Source organism: Meriones unguiculatus, chromosome 19, assembly GCF_030254825.1.
Source record: "Meriones unguiculatus strain TT.TT164.6M chromosome 19, Bangor_MerUng_6.1, whole genome shotgun sequence".
NCBI lineage: Eukaryota > Metazoa > Chordata > Mammalia > Rodentia > Muridae > Meriones > Meriones unguiculatus.
In genome coordinates this window covers 11678971-11704579 of record NC_083366.1, presented here as the reverse complement: position 1 = coordinate 11704579, position 25609 = coordinate 11678971, and the positions used below count along the sequence as shown (strand labels likewise).

General features: G+C 42.6%; 1 protein-coding gene across 1 annotated transcript in view; it reads left to right on the top strand.

Moving 5' to 3' along the window:
- Tmem236 (transmembrane protein 236) overlaps positions 1-24210 on the top strand; it is a 41842-nt gene extending 17632 nt beyond the window's left edge. The window contains exons 3-4 of the mRNA XM_021658286.2: positions 174-315; positions 20671-24210. Of these exons, the coding sequence (XP_021513961.1) occupies positions 174-315; positions 20671-21236 (708 nt within the window). The 3' untranslated portion in view covers positions 21237-24210. The remainder of the gene's footprint in view (positions 1-173; positions 316-20670) is intronic.
- The last annotated feature ends 1399 nt before the right edge of the window (positions 24211-25609 follow it).

Sequence of the window (25609 nt, the reverse complement as noted above, 5' to 3'; positions counted from 1 at the left end):
TTAAAAATGGTTCAAAGACTTGTGGTTAAAACCCGAGAAGCTAAAATTAGAGCACTGAAGTTTTCAGTAAATATATTTACAATAAGCTTAGCGCTGTCTGCAGAGGGTTGACAAGAGTCTAGAATGAATGAAGTGAACTAATTAAATGTGTTTACATGCCTTTCTACAAACAGGTTCAAAAAAACATCAACGGCTCAAATAATTTGTTGCCTGATTCCTTACCTGACCTGCCAGTGTCTCTGGTTCTGCTGTCCTTGATCATGGTTGACATTATTGAAAAACTCAGGATATACCCTCTAAGAGGGAGTCAAATGAGTAAGTATTCTTTCAAATATGAATACTTAAAATTTTTTATTCATCTTTTATCTTTTGTTATTCTGTTGCTTGATGAAATGTTTAATGACAGTGTATTCTAAGAGTAACAGCACTGAGGGAAGATTGAAAATAAAGATACATAAACATAAATAGCTTAAAACATACCTTGAAACTACTCATTATTATTTATTTGTATTTTGGTAATGCTTGTAAATTTGTAAAAATATCAAATATTTTATAGCAATAAAACTTAATGTTTACTCTAGCAAGAAAACATTATTGACATATCGTTTTAGAAATGTTCTTAAGCTCTTAAATTTAGAGGAATAAGACAGTTTTGAGCCTGGTTTGGTGGCACACACCTGTGTTGTCAGCTGAGGCAGGAGGACCAAGAGTTGGAAACCAGCCTGAGTTACATAGCCAGACTCTGTCTCAAAAAACAAACAATGAAAGTAACAAAAGGTCATTTCATTTGAATACTTTTGCTACAAGAATGAGTATAATAACTGTAAAGCCTACTAATGTCTTAGAGAATTGCATAGTTTAAACTATGGATTATAAAAAAGCCAAAGTTCACATTCAGAAAACTAAGCCAAGCCATATTCCTAGGAAGCCAAAAGGTGAAATTAAGTATATTCTGGCCTTTACTTAGATACTTTCTTTCAGGCATAAACTCTTTCCAGTTCTGTTTAGTTTCACGTGCTAATGTGTGATTGGCTTGCTGTCTTATAAGGACAACATTTTGTTGAGTGTGCACTTGAACTGGGCAGCAATTGGGAGATGGATGGATAGAGCTTTGGGGTGACAAGGATAAGGACTAGAGATGGTCAAGCATTCACAGTCCACACGCCACCACTGTGCAGTCACTCTTGCTCTGGAACCTGAAAGGATGCTCACCTATAGGCCACCAGGAAAGCGGGGTCTGTGAGCGGGAGATTGTATGCTGTTATGTTCAACCATCGCACAGGTGACAATTCAGTGACAGCCCCATGGCCACCTGCTGAGGGAAAAGCACTCCCAAGGTCCATCTTCCCTCTAAAGCCAAAAGTAAAGTAAAGTGTCTTTACTTTAAATACTTGGGACTCTACAGCCTTTACACTCACTTCATCTCTAGGTTCCTTAAAACTGTAAAACTGTACACCTGTTTTCTTTCTCTCCTCTCCTCTCCTCTCCTCTCCTCTCCTCTCCTCTCCTCTCCTCTCCTCTCCTCTCCTCTCCTCTCCTCTCCTCTCCTCTCCTCTCCTCTCCTCTCCTCTCCTCTTCTTTCTTTCTTCCTTTCTTTTTTATTTTGCCTTGGGTTTATTTGTAAAAATCAGAATAGGACACTTGTCACTGTACACAGTGTGTATGTGGGTGTGTCACACCAGTTCATCTGTCTTCACATTAGCAGAAGCCTTTCCTATGGAACCTTCACAGGGGCCTGGGTACCTTGAGAGTCTGAGCTGGGGCTGAAGCTTGGGCCTTAGTTGGGGCTGTGACCTCTGCCTTGGAATGAACCTTGGGTTTTGGTTGGCAGAGCCTATGACCCTTCACCATGTAGTTTGAATCCACTTTCTAAGCTTGGCATGAGCGATGAAACCTAGACAGCTGAGGTTGCAGCTGGGGCCCTTTGGCATCTTGGGCTTAACGGCCGTAGGTGTCACAAGGGCCTTGATGGCCTCTGCTTGCACACTCAATGCCTTTGCGTTGTTTGCCTGCATCTACTCCAGGCCTTTCTTGTTGTGCTTCTTGGCAAAGCTCATGTTCCTCAGGAACTTGGGATCAACCCAAGTTTCTGCGCCATTTGTGGGACTTGTTGTGTGTGTGTGTGTGTGTGTGTGTGTGTGTGGTGTGGCCATGTCTGTAAAGTAACCTGAAGCTCCTGAAGTGCCTCTGTAGACCTATTTCCAAATTGCTCTGTTCTTGCTAACTGTATTTTACATATTCATGCAAACTTTCTGTCCAAATGAAAGTGTTATTTTAAGAAAAAAAAGCACACACACACACACACACACACACATATATATATATATCTATACTAGAAGAAGTTAATAGCGTTTTATTGTCTACAGCAATGATTGGATTCTTTCTTTTGTATCCAGCAGTGGTGTTTTGAGCAACTGAATAAAGGCTTCCAAAGCATCCAGTCTTGGGAAAGGGACTGGAACAGAGTGAAGTCCTGCCCTTTCTCAGTTCAGACACCTCCTGCAGCCCCTTTCTCCCTGAACTCAGGAGGGTTAACTGAAATAGCCCTGCCTGTCAATAACAAAAATCGACTTTCAAAGCTAAAACTTGTAAATATTGTTTCATATATTCAAATTTTATGCAAATTTTGAACTTTAGCATGCATATTAATACAATAAATTACATGATTTTTGAGTCTATAGTATGTTTTCGTGTATCCTCTGGAACGTACTGCTTAGACACATTTGTTTTTAAAATCCTTTGTAAAGACAGTCTAGCTGTGTGATCCAGGTGGATCTTTAGCTCAGAATCCTCTTGCCTCCACCACCCAAGAGCTTGAATTACATGTGTGCACCAGTAAGGACACTGGGGTATCTCATGATACAATGGCGTGGTTTCTGTGTGCAGTGGTTCAAGTACAGTGAACCTCCATGAGAACAGGCTGCTGGTACACGGATCTCCGTGGCATGATGATTTTGGAGGCTGGCTAGTTGAGCCTCTTATTAATGACTAGACTTCCCCTCCTCATCCTCCACCATGTTGCTCCTGCTTTAGAGAACACTCATGCTGACTCGTGGTGCTCCTACTTGTGGCTCCGGACAGCTGAATATCCACCACTTCTGCTTCGCTTTCAGTTGCTATCTTGTTCTTGACCCTGTTTCAAAACCCAGCTCCTGCTGAGTCTCCTGTGCTCCTGTTTGTTGGTTCAGGCTATTGACCATCCGAGAATTCCCACTTTCAGCACAGTTGTCTTTGCTGTGGGTTGCCCACTGCACTGTTAGCCCTGTGCTTAGGGTCTGGAATATGTCCCACTGTGCTTTCTGTTCTTTAGGTGGCTTGTCTCTTTTTCTGCCAGCTGGAATGCTGACCTCCGTCTGCGGAGTTTTTGTTTTCTAGAGAAGTTGAAAACAAAGAAGTGGAGGTTGTGTTTGGAAACTCGGCCCTTTAGCATCAGAACGTACAGGTGCTCATGTATTACCTGGGCTTCAGGGACGCCTAGTAACATCCTTTATCCTTTACACAGTCCCCTCCTACCAATAGGCCCAAAGCTAAATCTAGCTGAGTTAGATTCCATGTGAGATAGCTTTTTCTCCAGGATTCATAGGTTCTACTTACTTCAGGATTTTTTAATAGATATTCCACTGCCTACATCCCACTAATGTCCACCATCGGATTCCTCCCTCCGTCTCTTTCAGTATCTCTTAACCCCATAGACACAGGAAGGCACAAACATATACATAACAAACCCATGGCTGGGTGGGAGTTTTCAGTCCTATCAGCAGATCCCAGTTATGTAATGTTTATAGCCTCCGTTGGACTCCATGTCACAAAATAGGAAGAAGACGTTGTTGAAGTATTGTAGGGTCTGTGTGTAAAGTACTACGTTTAACTATAGGCGAAGGGACACTTGTGTCACCGAAGGTGTTAAAGGTCAGCAGAGCACAAACGAGAAGTCTGAGTTTTGCAGGGGTTTGTAGGTGGACACGAGAGGGAACTTTCTCCATTGAGCAAGCCTGGCCTTCAAGGAAGTCAAGTGTGTGTGTGAATCCACGGGCATGTACCAGAAGTAAAAGTAACTTGGTAAAATGTCACACCATCAGTCAACAAACCTTTTGCTGGAACAGAAGTTGCCTTCTTAAAAACCATTATGACTAGTTTGTCAATGCGTCACTTTGCAAACCTGCAACAGATCTTCCAGAGCGACAGTGAAAACCCTGCAGGAGATGACTTGGAGAAGGAAGTGAAGGAGGTGTGATTAGATCAGCGGCCTTGGCCCTCTATTCAGCCAGACAGTAGGGCTTTTGTTTAGATGTTTTATAGAAAGTTCTGCCTGGACATAACAAGAGGTTTTTCTGCCAAAGCCTTGAAGACCACTAATCCAGGAGCTCGATTGGAACCGGAGATGGTGCCTCCTCTAGGCCAGGACCACAGCTGAAGTAGCCCAGCTTCTCTATAAACCTGGCTTCCATGGAAAGCATGGCTCTGCATTACCTGACTGCAGAAGGAGCCCTCAGGCAAAGCCTCGTGTGGCTCCTGCTGTTCAGAGCCAACTCAGCCTGTAGGTCTAGCCAGCCTGTTCTGATGGAACACATGGGGTCAAGACACAGGGTTCTTGCAAACCAACACTTTTTCATTACATATTTTGATCCCTTTCATCTTTGAATGTTTTATTTTCACAAAATAATATATATATTTAAAGAAGTTATAAAATAGCGACCTTAAAAAAGAAAAAAAAATATTGAGGCCAGCCTGGTCTATAGAGGTAGCTCCAGGACAGCCAGGGCTACATAAAAAAAAAAAAAAAAAAAAAGAAAGAAAGAAAGAAAAGAAAAAGAAAAAGAAAAAGGAAAACAAACCAACCATAACTCTCTAAGCTAGGAAAGTAAATTGATGGGATCCTGCTGCATACTCAGTAGAACTTAGGTTGTGACTTTCCCATACAGTGTATGGTGGGCTTGTTACGCTTGTTATTTTATCTACTGCATCATCATTCTTATTGGTCAAATAATATTCCATGTTATTAATTACTCATGATACATTTAACTAACCTATTATTGGGGATCCAGATTGGTGTGATTTATTATTTTTTAGTTTTTTTTTCTATTACAGGCATCGTTAGAGAAGGACAGGGGTATGGCTGGAGCGAGTCAAGCAGTGTGTATTTGAATCGAGAAGGAGAAATCCATTAAGGGCAGAGTGCATGTCTGATATAGTCTAGGCAGTCTGTTTTCAAGTCATTCTACACTGTGGGTGGGACTCAGAAGTCACTCAGTGAGGCAAGTGGCCAAGCAGAAGCTGGAATGGAGAGAGTTAACCACCTCTGGACTGTAGCCTAAAGCTATCAGGATGATGACTGCCGAGTGTCCTCAGAAGACCTGGAGCATCTGTTCATGCCCAGACTCCTTGACAATGACGTTGCCAGAAGACAGTGGCTACTACAGGCTGGCCGCTCCCACAGGGAACTATAGAAGGGGTTGGTGAGCCAGTGTGGTGTGTGGCAATAGTGGCTGGACTACAGCAGAGCCTTCTGCAGAGTCGGAGATGAGCTTGCTGGGGATGAGCTCAGCAGGCTATTTGAGTGAAAAACCTCAGCGCTCTGCAGGGCAGAGGAGGTGCCAGGTATGGTGTTGGCAGGGTAAGGTTTTCAAATAAATCTGCTCACAAGGGCCCTAGTCCAATTCCTGTGCCATCCCTTCAACTCACAGTCCTGGGCCAGGCACTGCAGGGACCTCAGTAGCACAAGTGAATATTTTCTTTTCTTTCTTTCTTTCTTTCTTTCTTTCTTTCTTTCTTTCTTTCTTTCTTTCTTCCTTCCTTCCTTCCTTCCTTTCTTTCCTTGCTTTTCTTTCCTTCCTTCCTTTCTTTCTTTCCTTGCTTTTCTTTCTTTCTTTCTACCTTTAAAAATATGTATTTTCTCCTTATGCTGCTTTCACACTACACATTCCAACAGCACTGTCCCCTCCTTCTACTTCTCTCAATCCTATCCTGTCCCCCTACCTCCTGTCTCTGTAACTCACAGTCCTAGGCAGGGACCTCAGTAGCACAGGTGAATATTTTCTTAGGTCAAATGCTCCCATGTCAAATTTCTGACTCAAAGTCCACATAAAATTATAAGGCTTTTAATATATGTAGCCAAATTGTTATCTCTCAGGATGCTCTAAGTCAGTTCCTAAGTAGTGGTGTTGGCACACACACACACACACACACACACACACACGTACACCCTCTCCTTCTCAACCTTGTCTTTTGTTCTTTCTTTCTTTCTTTCTTTCTTTCTTTCTTTCTTTCTTTCTTTCTTTCCAATTTCAGAGGCAACATAGTATCACATGACTTTCAAACTTATATCCATAAAAACTGTGTTTGTGTTTGAAGTGGTCTCATTTCGTTGGCAATCTTTAGTTTTTAGTAATGACATATCTTTTGTACTGGTGGCTATGAGGTCAGTGTTTGCCAGAGAAGCTAAGCTCTGCCTGTCGTAGCTGCAGCATCACTGTCATCATTCGCTCTCCGGTTTTGCCATGTGGTTTTGTAGAAAGAAGTTTTAATCTTTTCATAGTTCAAGCTACCAATTTCTCTTTATTTGCTTCCTCTTTGGCATTATGCTTTTAATGGCTTCTTTTCCTGTAAATGAAAACAATATTTTTTATTCATGAAATCTGATGAAGAAAAGTTGAAGCTGGGCTTGGTGGCCACCCCCTGCAGTTCTAGCACTAATACATCAATTTCCTTGACTCAGTGAAAGTTTTTGACTTATGCCTCTCTCATGTTTCTTCTCTTCTGATGGCTGTAGCATATTAAAACCACTTACAAGGGTGTGGGAGACCACCTCATAGGTAAGAAAGCTCTCTGCTTAAGCATCTAGATATGAGGATCAAATCCTCAGCACCCACATAAGAAGCTGGGCACGGCTGCTCAGGTGTCTGCAACCCAGTGCTGGGGGGCAGGGAGTCTCCTCACAGGTCTGTAACCACAGTGACTGGCTGCCAGCTTAGCTCCAGGCTCTGTGAGGAACATAGGCAGAGTGTTCTGGGTACTCAGTGTTCAGCTCTGGCCTCTGAATGCCCGTGTTCAGGAGCATGCATACACACACACACACACACACACACACACACACACACACACACAGAGGTGGGTTCTGGTTCGGCACAAATGACTTAAAAGCTCCACATTCAGTAAAGACATTATGATTTGGGGCTGTGATCTAGTTTGGTGGTAGAGCATGTACTTAGAAAGGACACGGACATGGGTTCACTCTTTAGCACAGAAGGAGGAAGAGGAGGAGAGTGACGAGGAGGAAGAGATAGTAGTTACATTTTGATGAGACACTATCGTAAAGACGTAACCTGGAGGAAGGGTTCCATGTTTTCCCTCCCAGCTCTACGAGCTGCTGAAGCTGGACGCTGACCCACCTTTTCTATAGCCAGTGTGCAGATGTCTCAGTGCTGTGAGCAAAGCCACACACTACTGCTTGGAAGCAGAAAGTCTTTCCACTGGGTCTCAGAAGGCAAACCACCACTACACATGCCACAGGTCCTACTCCCAGCGCCTGGGTAGTGAGGCAGGAAGGCGGCCAGCCTAAGGCCGGCCTAGACTACGTAGTGAGACAACAACAAACGTACCCTAAATGGTGTTTGTCAAACCTCTCCTCTCGAGGCTCAGGGATCTGTGCCAAAGACGAGGCAGAAAGACTGTAAGAGCCAGGGATGGTGGACGACTCCAAGGAAACAGCTTCCTCAAGACACACCAGGGCTGACGCACATATGAACTCACAGAGACTGTGCTGGCATGCACAGGTTCAAACCAGACAAAATCCCGGAACTGAGATGAGGAAGTGGACACAAAGCAACACTACTAACCGAGAAGCTGTTTGCCGTGGATACCTTCTGCCGAGAGCAAATGTTCCCTCCAGTGGAGTGTCACCGGCTATATCAACTACACTGGACGGCAGGCCCTATACCTAGGAGTAACAGGCTAAGACAAAACTGTCTCCATGGTTTTTGTGCACTTTTTGTTTTGTTACTATTTTGTCTTATGGTATCTTTTGTTGTTGTTTATATATTTTTTGATTTTCAGTTTTAGTTTTGTGGAGGGTTTAAAGAGAGACAGAGAGAGAAAGAGAATATGAAGCTGAGTGGAGAGGAACTGCGGTAGGATAAAGAATAAAATCAAAATATAAAGTATGAAAAATAAATTAAATCCAGCACTCTGGGAGGCAGAGGCAGGCAGATCTCTGCAAGTTCAAGGCCGGCTGGGTCTGCAAAGTGAGTCCAGGACAGTGCAAAGCTACACAGAAAAACCCTGTCTTGAAAAACCAAAATGAATGAATGAATAAAATATGCACTCAGTGATCCGCATAGAGAGAGACACGCTCTGCCATCTGTAACCTTCGGAAGCCTCCCTGAACGACCGTGTATCTACTGAGATGAGACCACCCGGAGACAGGGAAGTATTAGGAACTATACAGCAAATAACTTCAGCTCTGAGAGGCCACATTCAAATTTCCAAAGGACTTAATTACCTCCCAGATTTTCTCAGAATGCAGCTCATCTCATCTTAACGAAATTGTAAAATGTGCCACAGAGGGAAAGAAACAAAACGGCGGAGGGGGGTAGCATTTCCTCTACTGGCCCAGCCACTTGGGGGCTAGGAGAGAAGAATGTGATGTGAGAGGAAAAGGAGTGGGGATACGAGAGAACAAGGGGGGTGAGTGTAATCACAATAGACCATATATATGAAAACCCGCAAACAAAGAAAAAGGAGCGCACAAGATATTTTTCTGAATAAAGTGGCATTTTGAGTTCCTCTTTGTTTCTTTTTTAAGGAACAGCTTATTAAACAACATGGGCACATACAGTGCAAGCTGGGTTTCCATGATGTGTGGTTTTGCAACGTGCTCTGAGGAACACTGTGTCCAGGGCTGTTCCAAGCCCGAGCCTGTTTCCTTCCTGGCTGTCCCTTTGCTATGGAGAAGGAAGTTTCAGAAAACTGTATAGTTCTAAGATTTTATTCCCCTTTTCTCAAGAAATAAGTGACCATTTCCAAGACTGTTGGGGAGAGGAAGGTCGGATTTCTGATGTATACCTCCTAATGAAGTACCAGCTGTCAGGATTAGACCACAGACAGGTTCCAAAATGCTCTGGGCACAAGCCTCATGCTAGCAGGTGTGGAGAATCAGTGCTAACTAGCCTTGGGTTCAGGCTCCATTTTATTAGGCTGTCTTTGTGTGTGTGTGTATGTGCTGGGGGGTGGGAGTGTGGGGGTGTTGGTGGATGGTATGTTTGTATGGTGTAGTGTATGTGTGTGTCTTTGTGTGTACCCATGCATGTGTCTGTACATGTATCTGGAGGCCGGAAGCCAATCTTCTCTCTTGTTCCTCAGGAACTGTCCACCATGTTTTTTTGAGACGTGGTTTCTTACTATCTTGGGGTTCACTAACTGGGCTAATCTAGCTTTTCAGGAAGTCCAGGGATCTTCCTGGCTCTGTCTCCCTAGCATGGAGATAACAGGCATGCAACAACCCTTCCCCATATCTTATGTTAGTGTTGTGTTAAAACTCAGGCCCTAATGAGTGTAAGTATTGAACCAGCTGGAACCATCTGCACAGCCACAGCTTTAGATGCTTTCATAAGTGCGTTACAAAATGGCCACTTTTCTCCTCCGTGGGCAAAAGGTCACCAACAACTTCAGTATGCAAAGACTACTGAAACTTCCAAGATACTTTGGAGATAAATGTTAAGATTCCCAGAGTCGATAAGAATAAGGGGATATAAAGAATTCAATGTGTATTTCTTTACAATAAACACCAAGCCCCATTTTCTACAGCTATATTAGCCAAGTTGTAAATGACAGGCGTGGGCTAGTTTCCATCTCTACACGTTCTTTTCTTAGTCAAGAGGGGACTGTGCAGTGTACACTTGTCCTCCTTCACTCTGCTTACGCTGTGTGCATATTGGTGGTGCGTATCTGTGGGAACACTGACCTTCTTATGATCTACTTTCATTATGCCCCTATTTCACAGGGGTGGGGTGGTACATGGGTTGGTTATTGGGGTGTGAGTAAAGGGTGCCTTCTGTGAGCTTACACAGTCTTCTCCAAATAGAACAGTTCTTTTACTCCCCAGCCTAATGACCCTCGATGATGCTACTCATGTCTGGGAGGCCCCTGAAATCCTCTGAATGACAACTGCTGGGGGTGGACCCTTTCTGTCTGCCTGGACCCTGTGGGGCTATGCAAATGCTGCACTATGCTGTCATTCTTCTCTGGGCCCAAAGCCATGCCACATCTTCTCTTACCATAGAGCTGCATAGATTCTCAGACCATAGTGCCAGCTATTCCTGATGTCCTCAAGGGCTTGCAAAGGGACCCACGCTTACAGTCTACCTAAGGATAGGGCCAGGAGCCAATCTGAGTGGTAGAGTCTGTGCCAGATTCCAAAGTGTTTTTGTCTGTTGAGTCAGAAACATTGTTTTTGGACCATGCTTTCATGCTTTGGCTTGCTCCCTTACTCTAAATTGTTTCTTTACCAGAATGCTCATTGCTCCCTCATGCGAGCAGACTTCAGGATATTCATCCCATCCTTTATTTAGCAGATCTGTTTCATAGTAAGGTAGCTGCGTATTCTACTAGCTGGTGGGGTATAAGAATAAGAACAGACTGAGGCCTTGTTCATAGTGCTCATGGTCTAGAGGACTTGAGGAGATGTCAAGAAGCTGTGCCACTGAGGATGTATAAATAAAGCTGAAATGGGTGCTCTGGAGGCAGTGAATAAGCTCATTTTCATGGATGTCGCCATTTGTCACCCAGTTTGGGCTCATAATCAGCATTCCTAAATCTAGTCTGTATCTGGACACTTGAATCCCCCAATTATTTGAAACAAGACGAGAAATACTAAAACTTTTACTAAATATAAATATAAACTTTGAAGGTTTAGTATTAAAGAATTATTTAGTTAATAGTTTAGTTAAGAATTATTTGTGCCTTGGTATGTGCTTAAAAATACCTGGCATGTTATTTTACATTTTATACATAAAATATATTTAGAAACATAGATGCTGTAAGTGTATAATATTGTGATTTTTCTGTTTATGTAAGAGTAAGGGAACCCTATTCTCCAACCATTTTTTAACTGTGGAGGAAGGCCAGAACAGCCTGCAGGAGAAGGGGGCTGGTCAGGGGGTTCTGATAAGGAAGCTCTCTCAACATTCAAAACTCCAAACAGGGTAGCACCAGATTTCAGCAGTTCTTGTTGGGAGTTAGATCCGTCTGTGGAGCAATGGCAGCAGAGAAAGCAGCCCCTGAGCCTCGGCTGAGAGTTCCTTCCACTGCTTAAGGGGCACAGATGACACATGCTTTTATCATCACATTCAAGTAATGCTTAACAGAGAACTGGAACAGGGCACCAGGGTTTCCTAATTTTCTGAATAACAGTGCCTTGTCTTTTGTATGGAAATCAGGGCAGCTATTTCACAGCTGGGAATGTGTGCTCAGGAGCCCTTCCCAAAATGATGATGGGCTGATTGTCTTGAATTGTTCTGTTTTTCTTCATTGCTATTGTCTCTTATGCCTCCTTCTTCCCCTCCCACCTTCCTCCTCTTTTTTTTTTTTTTTCCTCCTCTTTATTATCATTTTTGGGGAAATCGCATATGGTTTTGGGAATAGCCAATATTATGCTGGTCAGTGTTTAACCAGCTGCTCTCCAGGGTGGACCTCTGAGTGAAGATGCTGACTTGTAGTATGTGTGTGTGTTCATGTTCATATGTGTGTATGTGTGTGTACATGTAAAGGTAAGAAATTGATGCCAGGATGTTTACCTCAGTCATGTATCTTGTTTTTTTGAGACAGGGTCTCTCACTAAACCTACAGCTTGTCATTTTGCCTAGACTGGCTGGTCAGTGGCCCCTCAAGATTTTCCTGTCTCTGTTTTGCCAGAACTACGATTACGGATGGGAGCAACCATACCCATCTTTTACATGCGTGCTTGGGATGTAAACTCAGGTCCTCTTGCCTGTATGGCAAAAAACTTTAGCTAAGAGTCATCCCCCCAGCCCCTGAGTCACAGCACTTGCTAGTTTCTATGGGGCAAACATTCCTACCAAGACCAACCCACGTTACTAAGCTGAATCCCTGACTGCTGGTGGCTGGGTTGGGAAGAGGTGCTCACTGTGAGCTCTTACTGGAGGGTGGAAGCTGTCTGTAGTCCAGCTAGTACATCTGGGATAGCCCTCTTCCTCGTGGCGAGGATGAGCAAATACGAGGAATCATTTCATGGGCTTGTTAAGACAGTCATGTATGAAGCCCTGTTTCTCAGACTGTGGACTTTCCCCATGGGCACCAAGCCACCCACGACCGAACTGCAACAAGCTCAGTCCCTCTTACTCACTGTTTGCTTCGCATACTTGATCTTCTGTTCTTTCTGTTCTCCAGTTAAAGTTTTGTGAGTAGGAGCCACACCTCATCATAGTTCAGACTGCGGTTTGTCTTTCCCACTGCAAGGAGTCTAGAGCGTCAAAATCACGACGGCCACTATTTCCCTTGGCTCACATTCAAATGTGTTGCCTTATTTTCCTCTTGTCCTCTACAAGTTTTATGTTTTGTGACTACGTTTTGTTTTTGTTTTTTATATTAACTACAGTTTATTCACTTTGTATTCTAGCTGTACCACCTTTGTTCCCTCCCAATACTTCCCTCCCTCCCTCACTCCCTCCCTTTCTCCCTCCCTCTTACATCTCCTCCTATGTGCCTCTCCAAGCCCACTGATAGGGGAGGTCCTCCTCTCCTTCCATCTGACCCTAGCTTATCAGGTCTCAGCAGAACTGGCTGCATTGTCTTCCTCTGTGGCCTGACAAGGCTGCTCCCCCTTCAAGGGGAGGTGATCAAAGAGCCAGCCACTGAGTTCATGTCAGTGATAGTCCCTGTTCCCCTTACTAGGGTACCCATTTGGATCTGCTCGTTTTTTTTAAAGAAATATTAAAACGATTAACTGTTTTGTACTCCCCCCACAATGTTTTGTCTGAATCATTATTGATTAGTTTTCTTCAGAACATGTTACACTCAGAGAAAATGGTTTAGAGACTGTTGGTCAAGACTAATTTTACTTTTCCCACTGTGTCACTTGTGTCTTTGCCGACCTCACTGGTCCTCTAAGACCCAACACCTTCTATTCTCCTTTAAGTGGGTCTTTCTCTTGCTCACATCTTTTAAAAGTGTTTCTACTATTGAACTTAGAACAAAGTCTAAAACATTCATCTCAACCCCAAAGACTTTATTTACTCTGTTTCTATCACAGACAGTGTTGTATAGTGTTTTGTTTAGGAGTTTGGGATTAAAATTCTGTATTTTTTTTTTCTACTTGTGAATTCTGTGACCTTGAAAATAGCCTTTAATCTCTCTGTACTTCACTTTACTCATCATGGTAAGGGAGAAAACCATGCTTTTATATGGCTAGGGTTTTGTAAATGACTCTACATATAAAGAGCTTATTTGTGCCTGATGCATAAAACAGTGAATGTTAACTCCTCCCTACTCCTTCCCCCTGCTTCCCCAGTCCCTCAGCAACTCTCAATTCCTGATAACTCAAGCATATTGACTGTGTGACTCCCACTTCCTGTCCAGTTCCTTTTTCTTCTGTCACTTCTCAGATGAGCTCCCATTGACTCCCTGTGGTTATCTGGAGACCACATGACTCCACCTCATCACAGAATCTACAGTTGCCCCATCTCCCCCACCAGCACTGGTCTCTGCATCTACAGATTCACCAACCTTACACCAAAAATGTTTGAAAGGCCTGGAGTAAAGGCTTGGTGTATAATCTGCTTGCTGTGCAGGCAGGTGCAAGAACACAATCCCCAGAATCCATATATAAAAAAAGAGAAGTGCTTGGAATCCCAGAGCTGGGGAAATGGAGACGAGAGCATCTGAAAGTCTTGCTAACCATCCAATCTAGCTGAATCTGTTAGCTCTAAGTTCAGCCTGAAATGATAAGGTAGGGAGCAACCGAGGGGGACATCCAAGGTCAACTGGCCTTCACACACATGGACATGCTAGTGTACACACAAGAACACATTTGAAAAACTGAATAAATATGTAAAGAAACTTGACCAATTCAGAGCCAATGATCATTGCTATATGATGTAATCATTCTCAGTTAAAAATTCTTCTTACAGACATAACTAAGGGATGTAGACTCTCTAACCTGGTAACTAGAAAATAAAAAGCATTCAGAAGACAGGTTTTCTTATCTGTGCCACAATACAGAACTGGCACATATTTTAAGAAATATATATTATTATGTCTGTATTGTATTTATAAGCAATATAGAGAAGATTTAAACTCTGCAGGAAGATATAAATAGCTTATTTGCAAATGTTGCATTGTTTTTTTTCTTTGTTTGTTTTGTTTTGTCTTATCATGAACTAGAGCTTTCTTGGATTTGGCATCCCAAGAACATTCTAGGAACCAATCCCAGCGGATGACTGTACCTTCCTTTTCAAGTCCCACCATTGTGTACTATTTTATACTTATTACTGCGACTATGGGAGTCATTATAGTCAGGTGTGCTATTTGCTTCATAATTTTCTAAAGTCTAGCTTAGGCCTGATGCAGTGGGATTTTGTTTATTTGGTTGCCTTTTTACTTTTTGAGACAAAATCTTGCTAGGGTAGCCTTTGGTATGTAGACTGTCCTTTAGTTTATGGTGATCCTCCTGTCCTAACCTCCCAAGTGTTAGGATTAGAAGTGTGTACACTGTCCTCAGCTGTTATGTGATACTCTAACACCAGATCAGAAGAGGCAGTTGGGAGTCTGATTTGTGACTCTTAGTATCGGCTTCTTTCCTGGCTTTTCAAGTCCCTTTCCCCACAGTCCCTCCCTATACCTTTCTTCATTCTATTTATATAATTTATGGGCGTCTCTTTGCAAGAGGAATACGTATCACATAAAAGTGCTTCACTACCAGTTTGCTATAGTGTATCATATTTTCTCCACATACACCATCACTGACATTGGGCGAGTGAGTTGAAATAAATCAATAAAGGTGAGGTAAAGTAGGCAAAGATTACCCACTGAAACTCTTACCTATTATCAAAATAATGTCCTTTAATCATCCATTTAGTACAGTACAGACAGAAAGCTGTTTTAAGCACTGACACAAATATGCCGATTTTCAATCTGTTCAGGGCACCTCGAGCCCCTCAGGAGCCCCTTTTGCTCATACACATGTAGCTTTGTCCAAGCAGAATAACTAAGGCAAGAAGATGAAGAGTGCCAGCTGTAGGAGGAAATTTAAGCAGTGTTGGCTTGGAAGGATGTGAGTCCTGGGACCATCTGTTGAGCTCACAACATTTCTGTTCTTGGTTGTCCATTGCTGGTCTACTCCAATGGCCCACATGTTTCTTGGCTTCTTCAGCTTCCTTTTGCCCTACTGGGAAGCAGAGATCCCTGGTTCATCGGGTTAGCCCATCATACTGAAGATAAAGATGACGTCCTAAATCTAAACTCAGTCCCATTGAGCTGGCACAACACATGATGTTCCCAGACCCAACTTTGCCAACTATACACAGACTCTTAGTATCTTCTCAAAACCATACACTAGCTAAGAACTCAGTGTTCTGACCAACAGTTCTTCTTAGAAATTACAACCCATAGTGACCATTTAAAAAGTGTTAATGTGTCATTTCTTACAGTGCCACTTCCTGGCCTTGAAACAAAGCTGAGTTTGCAATCATTCGTCAAGCTGGCATTGTGTGTGGTATTCTTAAGCTTGGCAAAATGATTTTAGTTTTTTCCTCTTTCTTTTTTATTGAAGTGTTTAACTTGTTTTCACTCCTTTCTTGCTGGCCCCTTCATCCTCTCAAATAGGGCCCCTTCTTCTTTCATGTAATATATATCCCATTATTCTCTTGTTTTCCCTTTGTTTTCACAACTTTCAAGATTTTTCATCCAAATGCTGTTGTCTACTAAACAAAGAAGAGTTCTCTATGCCATGGCATACTCTACGAAATGTATTTTCTCTTATATTCTTTCATGTGTGTAGATATGTGCATGTGCCCATGTGTTGTGTAAAAAGAAATCTTTTTGGGGGGAGGGATGCAACACACTCAGGTCTATTCACCCCAGATAGGGAGCCCCAACAGACCAAAGTACTGATAGCACCAAAGTCTAATTCGTTGAACCAATGAGTTTAACTGGGGCTGCTTATAGGAGTAGAGGTGAATGGTTACTTAGAAGAGCAGAAATGACTCAAAGACAGCGCTATCACCAAAGCCCAAACCAGCATGTGTAACATATCACAAAGCTCGGAACCTGGAAACACTCTTTAACCTGCAGGAGCTCAGAGTATCTTTTCCAGATTTCTCCTCTGGTCTAAATTTCTTCAAAGCAGCTCCACTGATTTCTGCTTATTCCAGGTAGCTGGGCTGGCCTCAGCATCTTCTTTGCAGCTCAGCTTTCTTGGTCTGACGGGGAATCTCAGCTTTTATTGCTTACTCTGGCAGGGAGGAGCCTAGTGAATCTGGTGAGTTTCAGGAACGTCCTGAAGTTATTTTGAGTTCTTTACTTTCCTGCTTAAAGAGCCTTCCTACAGATGGACTGTTTCAATCTTGCAGGAAACCTTTACATGATAGTATGTACATATAGAGGCCAGATGTCAACTTTGGGTGTCATTTGTCAGAAGCCATCCACTTTGTTTTTGAAATAAGATTCTTCATTGGTCTAGACCTTGATAATTATGTTAAGCTGGCTAGCCAATGAACCCATGGGATCTACCTGCCTCTACCTCTCTATATCCAAAATTCTTTATGAGTTCTGGGGTCAAATCAAGGTGTGCATGCTTTCATAGCAAGCTTTTTACCAACTGAGCTATCTCCAAGCACTCTACTGAATTCCTTAAAAGTTAAGTGAAATATAGAAGTGAGTATCTGTGTTTATAAAAAGAGAATCTTATGAATTTTAAAGCAATAATAAGTTACAGAGTGTCATAGTCTCCGAGGATTGTTTGTGAGACGATACCCATTCAAACCACTGTGGGCTTCTAATGACAAAAAAAGGTATTTAGGAGTTACAAGTCCTAGAATATTCTCAAAGATCCCTAGCACCCAAGCAGAAAGCCAGGCATGTGGTGCTAAGATAGGTGTGGGGAGGAGAATGGAGGACAGACCTGAAGCTCTTTACCGGCCTGCCTCAGCAAACCAATGAACTCCAGGTTCAGAGAAAGACTTTTCCTTAAAAAAAGAAAGAGGGAGGCACTGATCCGTGTGGGTAGCAGAATGTCATTAGGAGTCATTTTATTGCTACTCCACCCCCCCCCCCCCAGAACAGTAGTGTTTGATTTTACCCTAGGTCGCTGGACCTAGTCTTTGGTTCTTGGTTAAAAACAACAACAACAACAACAACAAAAACAGTTGTGCAGCCATGATCAGAGAAGTTTCTTTCTGCAGCAGATGGGAACAAGTACAGAGATCCACAGCTTGATAATAAGTGGAGAGTGAGAGACCTTGAAATACTCAGCCCTAAAAGAGGTGTCTCTTTTAAATCCCTCCCCTCAGGAATCAGGGAACCCATGAAAGATGAGACCAGAAGAGTGTAAAAGCCAGAGGGGAGGAAGGACACCAAAACAAACAAACAAACAAAAACAAAACAAAACAAAAAACAAGGCCTTCTAAATCAACATGATCAAAGCTCAGACGAACTCAGAGAGACTGCGGTAGCATGAACAGGGCCTGCACAGGTCTACACCAGCACCTCTGCTCTAGACTATGGCTTCCAGTTTAGCGTTTTTGATGGGATTTCTGTGTGTGTGAACGAGTTTGCCTTCGCTTGGGCTCTTTTCTTTCTGTTTGTTTGTCTTGTTCAACTCCAATTCGTTAGTTTTTGCTTTATCATGTTATATTACTATATTATACTAGTATATTATTATCCCTTAGAAGCCTGTTTGTTTTCTAATGAGAGACAGAGAGGGAATGGATCTGGATGGGAGGAGAGGTGGGAGAAATTGGGAGGAATAAAAGAAGGGGAAACTGTAGTAAAGATATATTATGTGAGAGAAAATGTTTTCAAGGGAAAAAAAAATCACATTTTTTTAGAAGAATAAAAGAAAGTGGACAGTGGTTGAGGAAAGCCCCCAAAGTTGATCTCTGGCTTCCATGTGTGTACACACACACACACACACACACACACACACATTCAGGACGTCCCCACATACAAACAAAAGAGAAAGAACTTAGAAAGATCAGTGTAATTTATTAAAATAGTCAATTTAACCTTAAACTTTTTAACCAACTAGGTATATGAAAAATCCCTGAGATTTATTATAGACTTAAACAGTCTTATCTCAGTGACTACGCTTCTTAGTCATGAATCAAAATTTATTTCTCGCACAACGTTTTCACTTTCAGGTCAACTAGTTTTTGTTGACATTGTCTCTTTGACTTTCAGATCATCCCAACAAACACTCCTTTTACTTTTGGTCTGCCGAGGAGGTAACAGGAGCTCGTAGAATGGTTTCTTAGTAAACTTTGCCAGGCTGATAAAATCTTAGCAACAAAAATCAGTGTTTGATAAATGATGTGCTTCAGGGGTTTGGGAGATGGCTGGTTAGCGAAGTGCTGCCAGCAAGCATGAGGACCCAAGGGCAGTGCACAGGACCCACATAAAAGCTGGACACGGGCTTAGAGACTGATCAGCAGTCAAGAGCACTGCCTACTCTTCCAAAGGACCGGAGTAACTCTTGTTCCAAGGGTTCCAATGTCCTCTTCTGGCCTCTGTGAGCACCAGATGCACACATGGTGGAGACATACATGTAAGCAAAACACTCACCCAAATAAAATAAACTGAGTAAATCTCAAAAATGAAAATGCTGGACATTGTGGTATGTACTTGTGAGCCTACCACTGGGGAGGAGGAAACAGGTAGACACCTGGGTGTTCTGGCCAGCCGGTGCAGTTCCCAGTGAGATCCAGCATCAGTAAACAAGGTGGGCATCACCCGAGGAACAGCATCTGAGGCTGACAGCTGTCATCACGTGCATCTATGCCCTCACCTGCACATTCACCTGCACACATGTGTACACACACACTCCCGTGAACACAACATTCCCTTGTACACACACACACACACACACACACACACACACACACACACGCACGCACGCTCAGTACGGCAGTGATCAGTCATCTAATTCAGTTGACAGTGCATTGATTAACATACAGCCTCATGATGCGCTCAGCTGGCCACTCCTGTTGACGGCTTCTAAAACCCCTGGGAAAGAACAGCTTAACTGTTTTCATGAAGATTCTCCGTGGCTCAAACAGACTTCCCCTTAACACTGAACATTCCTGCTGGGAAACTATTGTATAGCCAGTCCCGTGAGCCTGTTTTGTCTCACAGAGAGACAAGCTTGGATGGGTAAACTGGTCAGTTCACTTGGTTTTGGTACTGGTGTCTTTGATAATTAGCACACAAGTCTTGCTTCCACACAGACAAAGCAGCCATGCCATCAAGAGTTTGTTGGTTGGAGTCTAGCAGTCCAGGGCTGAGGGGTCCAGCTCTGCCTGAATTTGAGCACCGGTTAACCTGAGGGGCTCCTGTTTCTAAAACTGTAAAATGGACCTATAATCATTTCTCCATTTGTTCCAAGGATTCAATAAGAAATTCATAATGCCTTTTCTGTCAAATTGTGAAAATAACGTAGGTATCCATATCGAGGAAAAATACCAGTGTGCCAAGAACCTCTGAAAAGTGTTTTAGTATGTCACATACTTATTTTTTTTCTATAGAGCAACAACTCGGACTTTTATTTTAAGAATTAAGATTTCCAGCCAGGTGTGATGATGCACTCCCAGCACTTGGGAGGCAGAGGCAGGTGGATCTCTCTGAGTCTGAGGCCAGCCTGGTTTACAGAGTGAGTCCAGGAAACCCTGTCTTGAACACCCCCTCCCCACACACAAAAAAAGAATTAAAATGTAAAAGTTTTGTTTTCATTATGCATCTGTGTGGAGGTATTTGCACATGTGAGTGCAGGTGCAGACTGTGGATGGAGGCTTTGAGTCTCCGTGGAGCTGGAGTTGTAGTTACGGTGAGCCACCTGCGTGGGTGCTGGGAACTAAATTCAGGTCTTCTGGATGTTCTGGCAAAACAGAATGAGAGCATCACTGCTGCTACTGAGCCAGCCCGTCAGCCCCTATTGTTAGTTAATTTTTGATTTTGAATTTTATTTTTGATTTGATATTGGAGTTTTATGTGTACATACAGGCATGTGTTTGCCAAAATGGGCATGTGGAGATTGGAGAACTTTTGGTCGTCAGTTCTTTCCTTCCAACAAGGATTCTGGGGATTAACTCAGATCATCAATCTTGCTTTTTACCAAATGAGCAATATTGCCTTTCTCCCCCTCCTCCCTCCCTCCCTTCCTTACCTCTGTCTATCCATCCATATCTATCTATCTATCTATCTATCTATCTATCTATCTATCTATCTACCTACCTACCTACCTATCTCTCTTACTGCACTATCTGTTCTCAAGACAGGGTCTTGCTATGTAACCATAGATTAGCCTTCATTTTACCATCCTCCTGCCTCAGTGTCCTTCTCCCACACTGGGATTATAGGGGAGCCATTGAACTCAGTTTAAGACCATGTAAATTAAACTTGTTTAGATTAAAGAAACAGTTAAAATGAAAATCAATCAATGTTTTGCAGGTTATGAAGACAATGACATCCACATAACCTCGTTGCAACAGATAAAAACCGTGACAGAACAGGTGACACAGAATGAGAATACCACACCTGCCCAGGCAGCCAAGCCCACTGCAGTGTCCCAATCCTGGCACCGCGTGGCGATGCTGGCAGGGCCCCAGGAGCCCTCCTTTCACTCTGGAATCCTGAGGACGATGTCTCACAGAGATGTCCGGGCAAATCTGCTCCTACAAAGCTTCCTCACGTGGTCGGACACTATCGAGATGCTACGTGTGGCTGGGCACCCCGCCGTGTACAAGACAGGCTGGCTGTACTCTGTCTACATATTCAGTTTCATATCTCTCCTGCGAATGGTCTTCACGCCTAAGAACCCTCTTCTCAGTTTCCTGGGGGTCCTATTGCAGGATTTACCTTTTATTTTTCTTAGACTCAGTTTAATCATTGCCCTGGGGACCATCACGCCAGTCCTGGGCCTTTGCAAAAATGTCCTAGTGACTGTCTCATATATTTACTTCAATTATGTAACCAAACTCAGGCCTTTCTCTGCCTTTGAAACCTCTCCATTTTAATGGCAAATGCTAAGATAGTAAGTTCTCCTGACTATGCATATAAACACATTTGAAATTTTTTTCTAGCAATAAGCTTTTAAGCTATGCAGAATTAGCCATTTCCAAACTGTACCATAGGTTTTGGTTGTTTGTTTTTATATGTATAAACGGTGCTACACTTAAGCAAAGTTATATTCTTTCAAGTTGGCTCTTCCAGACTTCCGGAAAGCTTAGTCATTAATTTTAGCAATGCATATTCCACTTTTTGATAAAAATCACTCCATAAGAAAGCCTTTTAAAATGATTGGAGCTGAGAACTAGCTCAAGAATGACTTGTTTTCTTTTAATCATGTGTACACTGAAGAACATTGTGTGGCTTAATTAGTCAAAATTAGTTTTAGAAAATAACCAGAAGTTATTGAATATATTTTAGAGTTTGCTTGAAAATCTGAAAACTGTGGTTTTAGGGTCTCTTTCGAAACTTAAAATTCTATTCTCTGTGTGTGTGTGTTTGGTTTTGTTTTCAGCAGCGAGGATTGAACCAGTGCCCTGGACACACCATCTTAGTAGCAACTCACTACTACCAATGAGCCACATGAAAATATATTTCTTGCCCCACTGTGGTGACCTCTGTTCAGTTCACTGTGTGAAAAACGAGGGACTTCAGCAGATGCTTCACTAAGTCTTGGGTAGGTTGGTTCAGTGGGCAGTACTTCAGCTGCGTGGGTGATAGTTTTTCAAATGCTACTTTATTTGAGTGTTCCTTAAAGCTTCTACCTCCCTTCCAGTCCCCCAACCCCAGGCAGGCGGAAAACAAGGTTGTAAGGGAAACCTTTACTTCTTCCTGCTGGGTAGGGTTGTAGGATTCTTTTAGGGGCAATACCAATGTCCATTGTCAGGAAGTCCAGAAGTTCAGGTGACCCAAACCAGCAAACCAACAAGGGCGGCAAGCAGCCCTCCTTCTTCCCCTCCAAGCAACCACAGTTTTTTCGTCTGGGTTATTGTATTTATACCCCTCAAAGTCCACGTAATTCAACTAATTACAGCTGGCAAAGACCACGCTCTGCACAAAACAATTAACAGGTGTGGACAAACTAACCTCCCCACTTGAGATTATAACAAAAACATGCTTACCTATCATAAGCCAACAGGGTTGAGTGTAATGGAGCCAAGGTACATTGCGAGTCCTCATAAAGTTTTATAATGGAAACCATAAACCGAAGATAAAGTAGAAGAGCATAACATTTATGGAATTTGATACCATTATTTTTTTTTTAAAAAGCACAAGCCATATTTAAAAGGAGTGTTTGAACTTGGTAAGATGCCAAGGTCACGAATATCTTCATGTTTCCATAACCACACACACAGCCATGAGCTCTGCAGGTGCCATGGCGGCACAGGTATTCATATCCGCAGCACAGATTCTCTGTTTGTGAGAGCTCTGTAAGAAGCTTATCTGTGCAGAGTAATGAGTCACTTTACCATCTCCTCCCTGATCCATGGAAATAGATAGCTTATGAATAGATGAATAAGTCTGAGTGTTTCTGGCCTCTGCACTGAGGCCCCAGGCTCCAATTCCAATGTCTTACAGTTCTTACACTGCTGAGAAGGTCTACTCTTAATTGTTAAGCTTTGCTTGCCTGTTCTGTGATTTGGGGCTGGTTCCTTGAATGTTGTGGCCCCCACTGCTACATGTAAAAAATGAACACAATATAAACACTCCTTTAATAGTGTTGGGGTATTGTAGGATTTGGAGCGCTCCCAGTAAAGTGTCTGGCAAATAATAACAGTTTATAAATGCTAAGCATTTAATGATACCATCCCACGTCCCTGCCCACTCTCTGGGAATGATAATTTGTACCTGACGTTTGTGGAATGTAACATGTAAGATCTTAAATATAACCCCTGACTGCAAGTTTTTATCAGTTATTCTAGTGATCAGAAGTGAATGATATGATATGTTAAATATTTAGACGAAAGAGAGTGTGGGAAGTCATTCTTCCATTTGAATAGAACTTCTGTGAATTTTCAGGTAACTCAGACTATAGCACTTTTTTTTTTTTTTTTTTGGAGGCAAGATCTCACTATGTATCCCAGGCTGGTTTGAATTCACTATGTAGCTCAAACTACACAGAATTGGATTCACCATCCTCCTGCCTCCACCTCCCTGCTGGGGTGCAGTTATGTACCAGCCACCCTGGGTCTTCTTGTTTTGCATTGCTGAGGATTAGACACAGGCTCACCAACTCACCAGAGCCACGTATGCCATCTGTCACTCAGCCACACCCCCAGACTGCACTTTTGGTTTTTGAAAGCTTTTGATTAGATATTTACTTTTCTTGGCTTCTCATTAACTTATTAGCGGTGCCTCTGTCTCTAACCTGTCAATCCAGGTAGGTGCTCATGGTGCTCATGACATAAAATACATACCCTGTATCTTTTAAAACTAAGAGGTGCCTGTAACCAAGCGACTAATTTACAGTAGCCATAAATGCACAACTCATTTACATAAAATGTATATATCTTTATTTTTAAATTTAGGGTGAATGGCATTCAGTAAATTCTAAAGTATTACCTGAGCTGAGCTTGCATTTTGTACCTGAAACATGAACATGCCTGATATTTGATGATGTTAGCAATACTTTATACAGATAATGAAGGCATGTGTAACAAACAGATCATGTAGATAGGAAAAGCTTTGAGTCTCTAACCTAATTGGGAGTGTACAGATGTTTATAAAGCTCAAGCCTATGATATTTAAGATGTATTACAAGAAATTATGCTGCTGTGGTCTTGATCTACATTATGTGATTAAAACCTGTATTGATAAAATTGTACTGTAATTCTCATAGCTTTTTATAGCTATTGGTATGAAGGATTTGTGTCCTAATAAAAAGCTTAATTTCTGCTGTAAAGCGTGCATGCAAAAACTGGCCAGATCTGTGATTGACTATGTGGTATTTAACTCCAAATAAAATCTGGAGCTGCGTGATAATTATGTCTTCGTTCAGCATCAGCCACATATAAGGTTAATTGCTGAGACACATAAAAATATGATTGGGCTAGCACCACCTAACCATTTAAAAAAGTGATAGTCTTTTTGGTGCCTTTTCTCTCTGCAAGTTAAAGTTGTGCCGGTATCACAGCTTGAGGTGCCAGGTAGCACCCCTCTTCACTGAGGGGCCATTACTCTAAGGCACAAGAACGGAGAGAGAAGAGGCAGCAGCTTGCTTTGCCGGCTGTGTGCTGACATGGACTGAGTGCAGCAGGACTCCTTAGCCTTTTCAACCAAATAAACATTAAAAGCATGGAACTGGATTTCACAAAAACAAGATACGGCTCCTAGAGCTTATGGTGTCTAATAGCTCCCTAAATCCTACAGGAAACAATAAATAATAAGGAGAAAACATATGTGTAATATACAGAATAAAAGGGCTTTTTTAAACCTTTTTTAATCTTTAAATTTTACTCATTTATTTATAGACAGGGTTTTATGGTGTAGCCTGCCCAGACTGTTCTCAAACCACAAGTGAGCCTTCTGCCGCTGTCTCCCGAGTGCTAAAATGGCTACAGGTGTGTGCCATGCCATTGTTTTTACCTTTTAATGAAAATCCTGTGACTAAGCAGCTCTTTTGTTGTGAGGTTTGACTCATATGGGAGGGTGTGTATACTTATCCTTTAGCTTCCTGCCAGTCTGCCTCTTTTCCCTCATCCAGCTCCGTGGTCACATGATCCAAAGACAGCACAGTGAGGGTGTGAGACGACAAAGACACAAGGGCATGTATGTACAGGTGAGCACACAGGATCAAATCCAGCTACCCTCTAAAAATGTCCCATGGGCCTGTAAAGGCCTCAGCTCGTGAACATGACATCCTCCTCCTGTGTGTATCCACCACATCAGCCGTGTTTGATGGTCTTGACCTACAGACAGCTCCCTTCAAACCAAGCCTGGCTCACGCTAAAGCTCCCTGGGAGGCGAAGCCAGAACATTGTGGGCAATAATTCTAGGAACATTATAGACCCATAAAAGTTGACTGTTTAAAATAGCTCATGAGTATGTTACCATGTACATCCTTAAATTTTTAATTTTTGTTATTTACGTATTTGTCGTATTAACACAGAATGGCGTGGCATATGTGTGAAGCTCAGAGGACAGCTCTTAGGAGTTGCCTCTCTCCTTCCTGTGGCTCCTGGGAATCAAACTCAGCTCGGTGACTTAGAGAGCTTAGCACTCTCACCCCGTGGGCCGTTTCCCTAGCCCCGTTACCAATTTCCTCTGAACAGGATTCTTCACTTTAGATTTATTTTATTTTTAATTGTGTGTGTGTGTGTGTGTGTGTGAACATGCATGTGTGTGCTTACACGTGTGTGAGGGTCCCAGAAGAGGGTGCTAA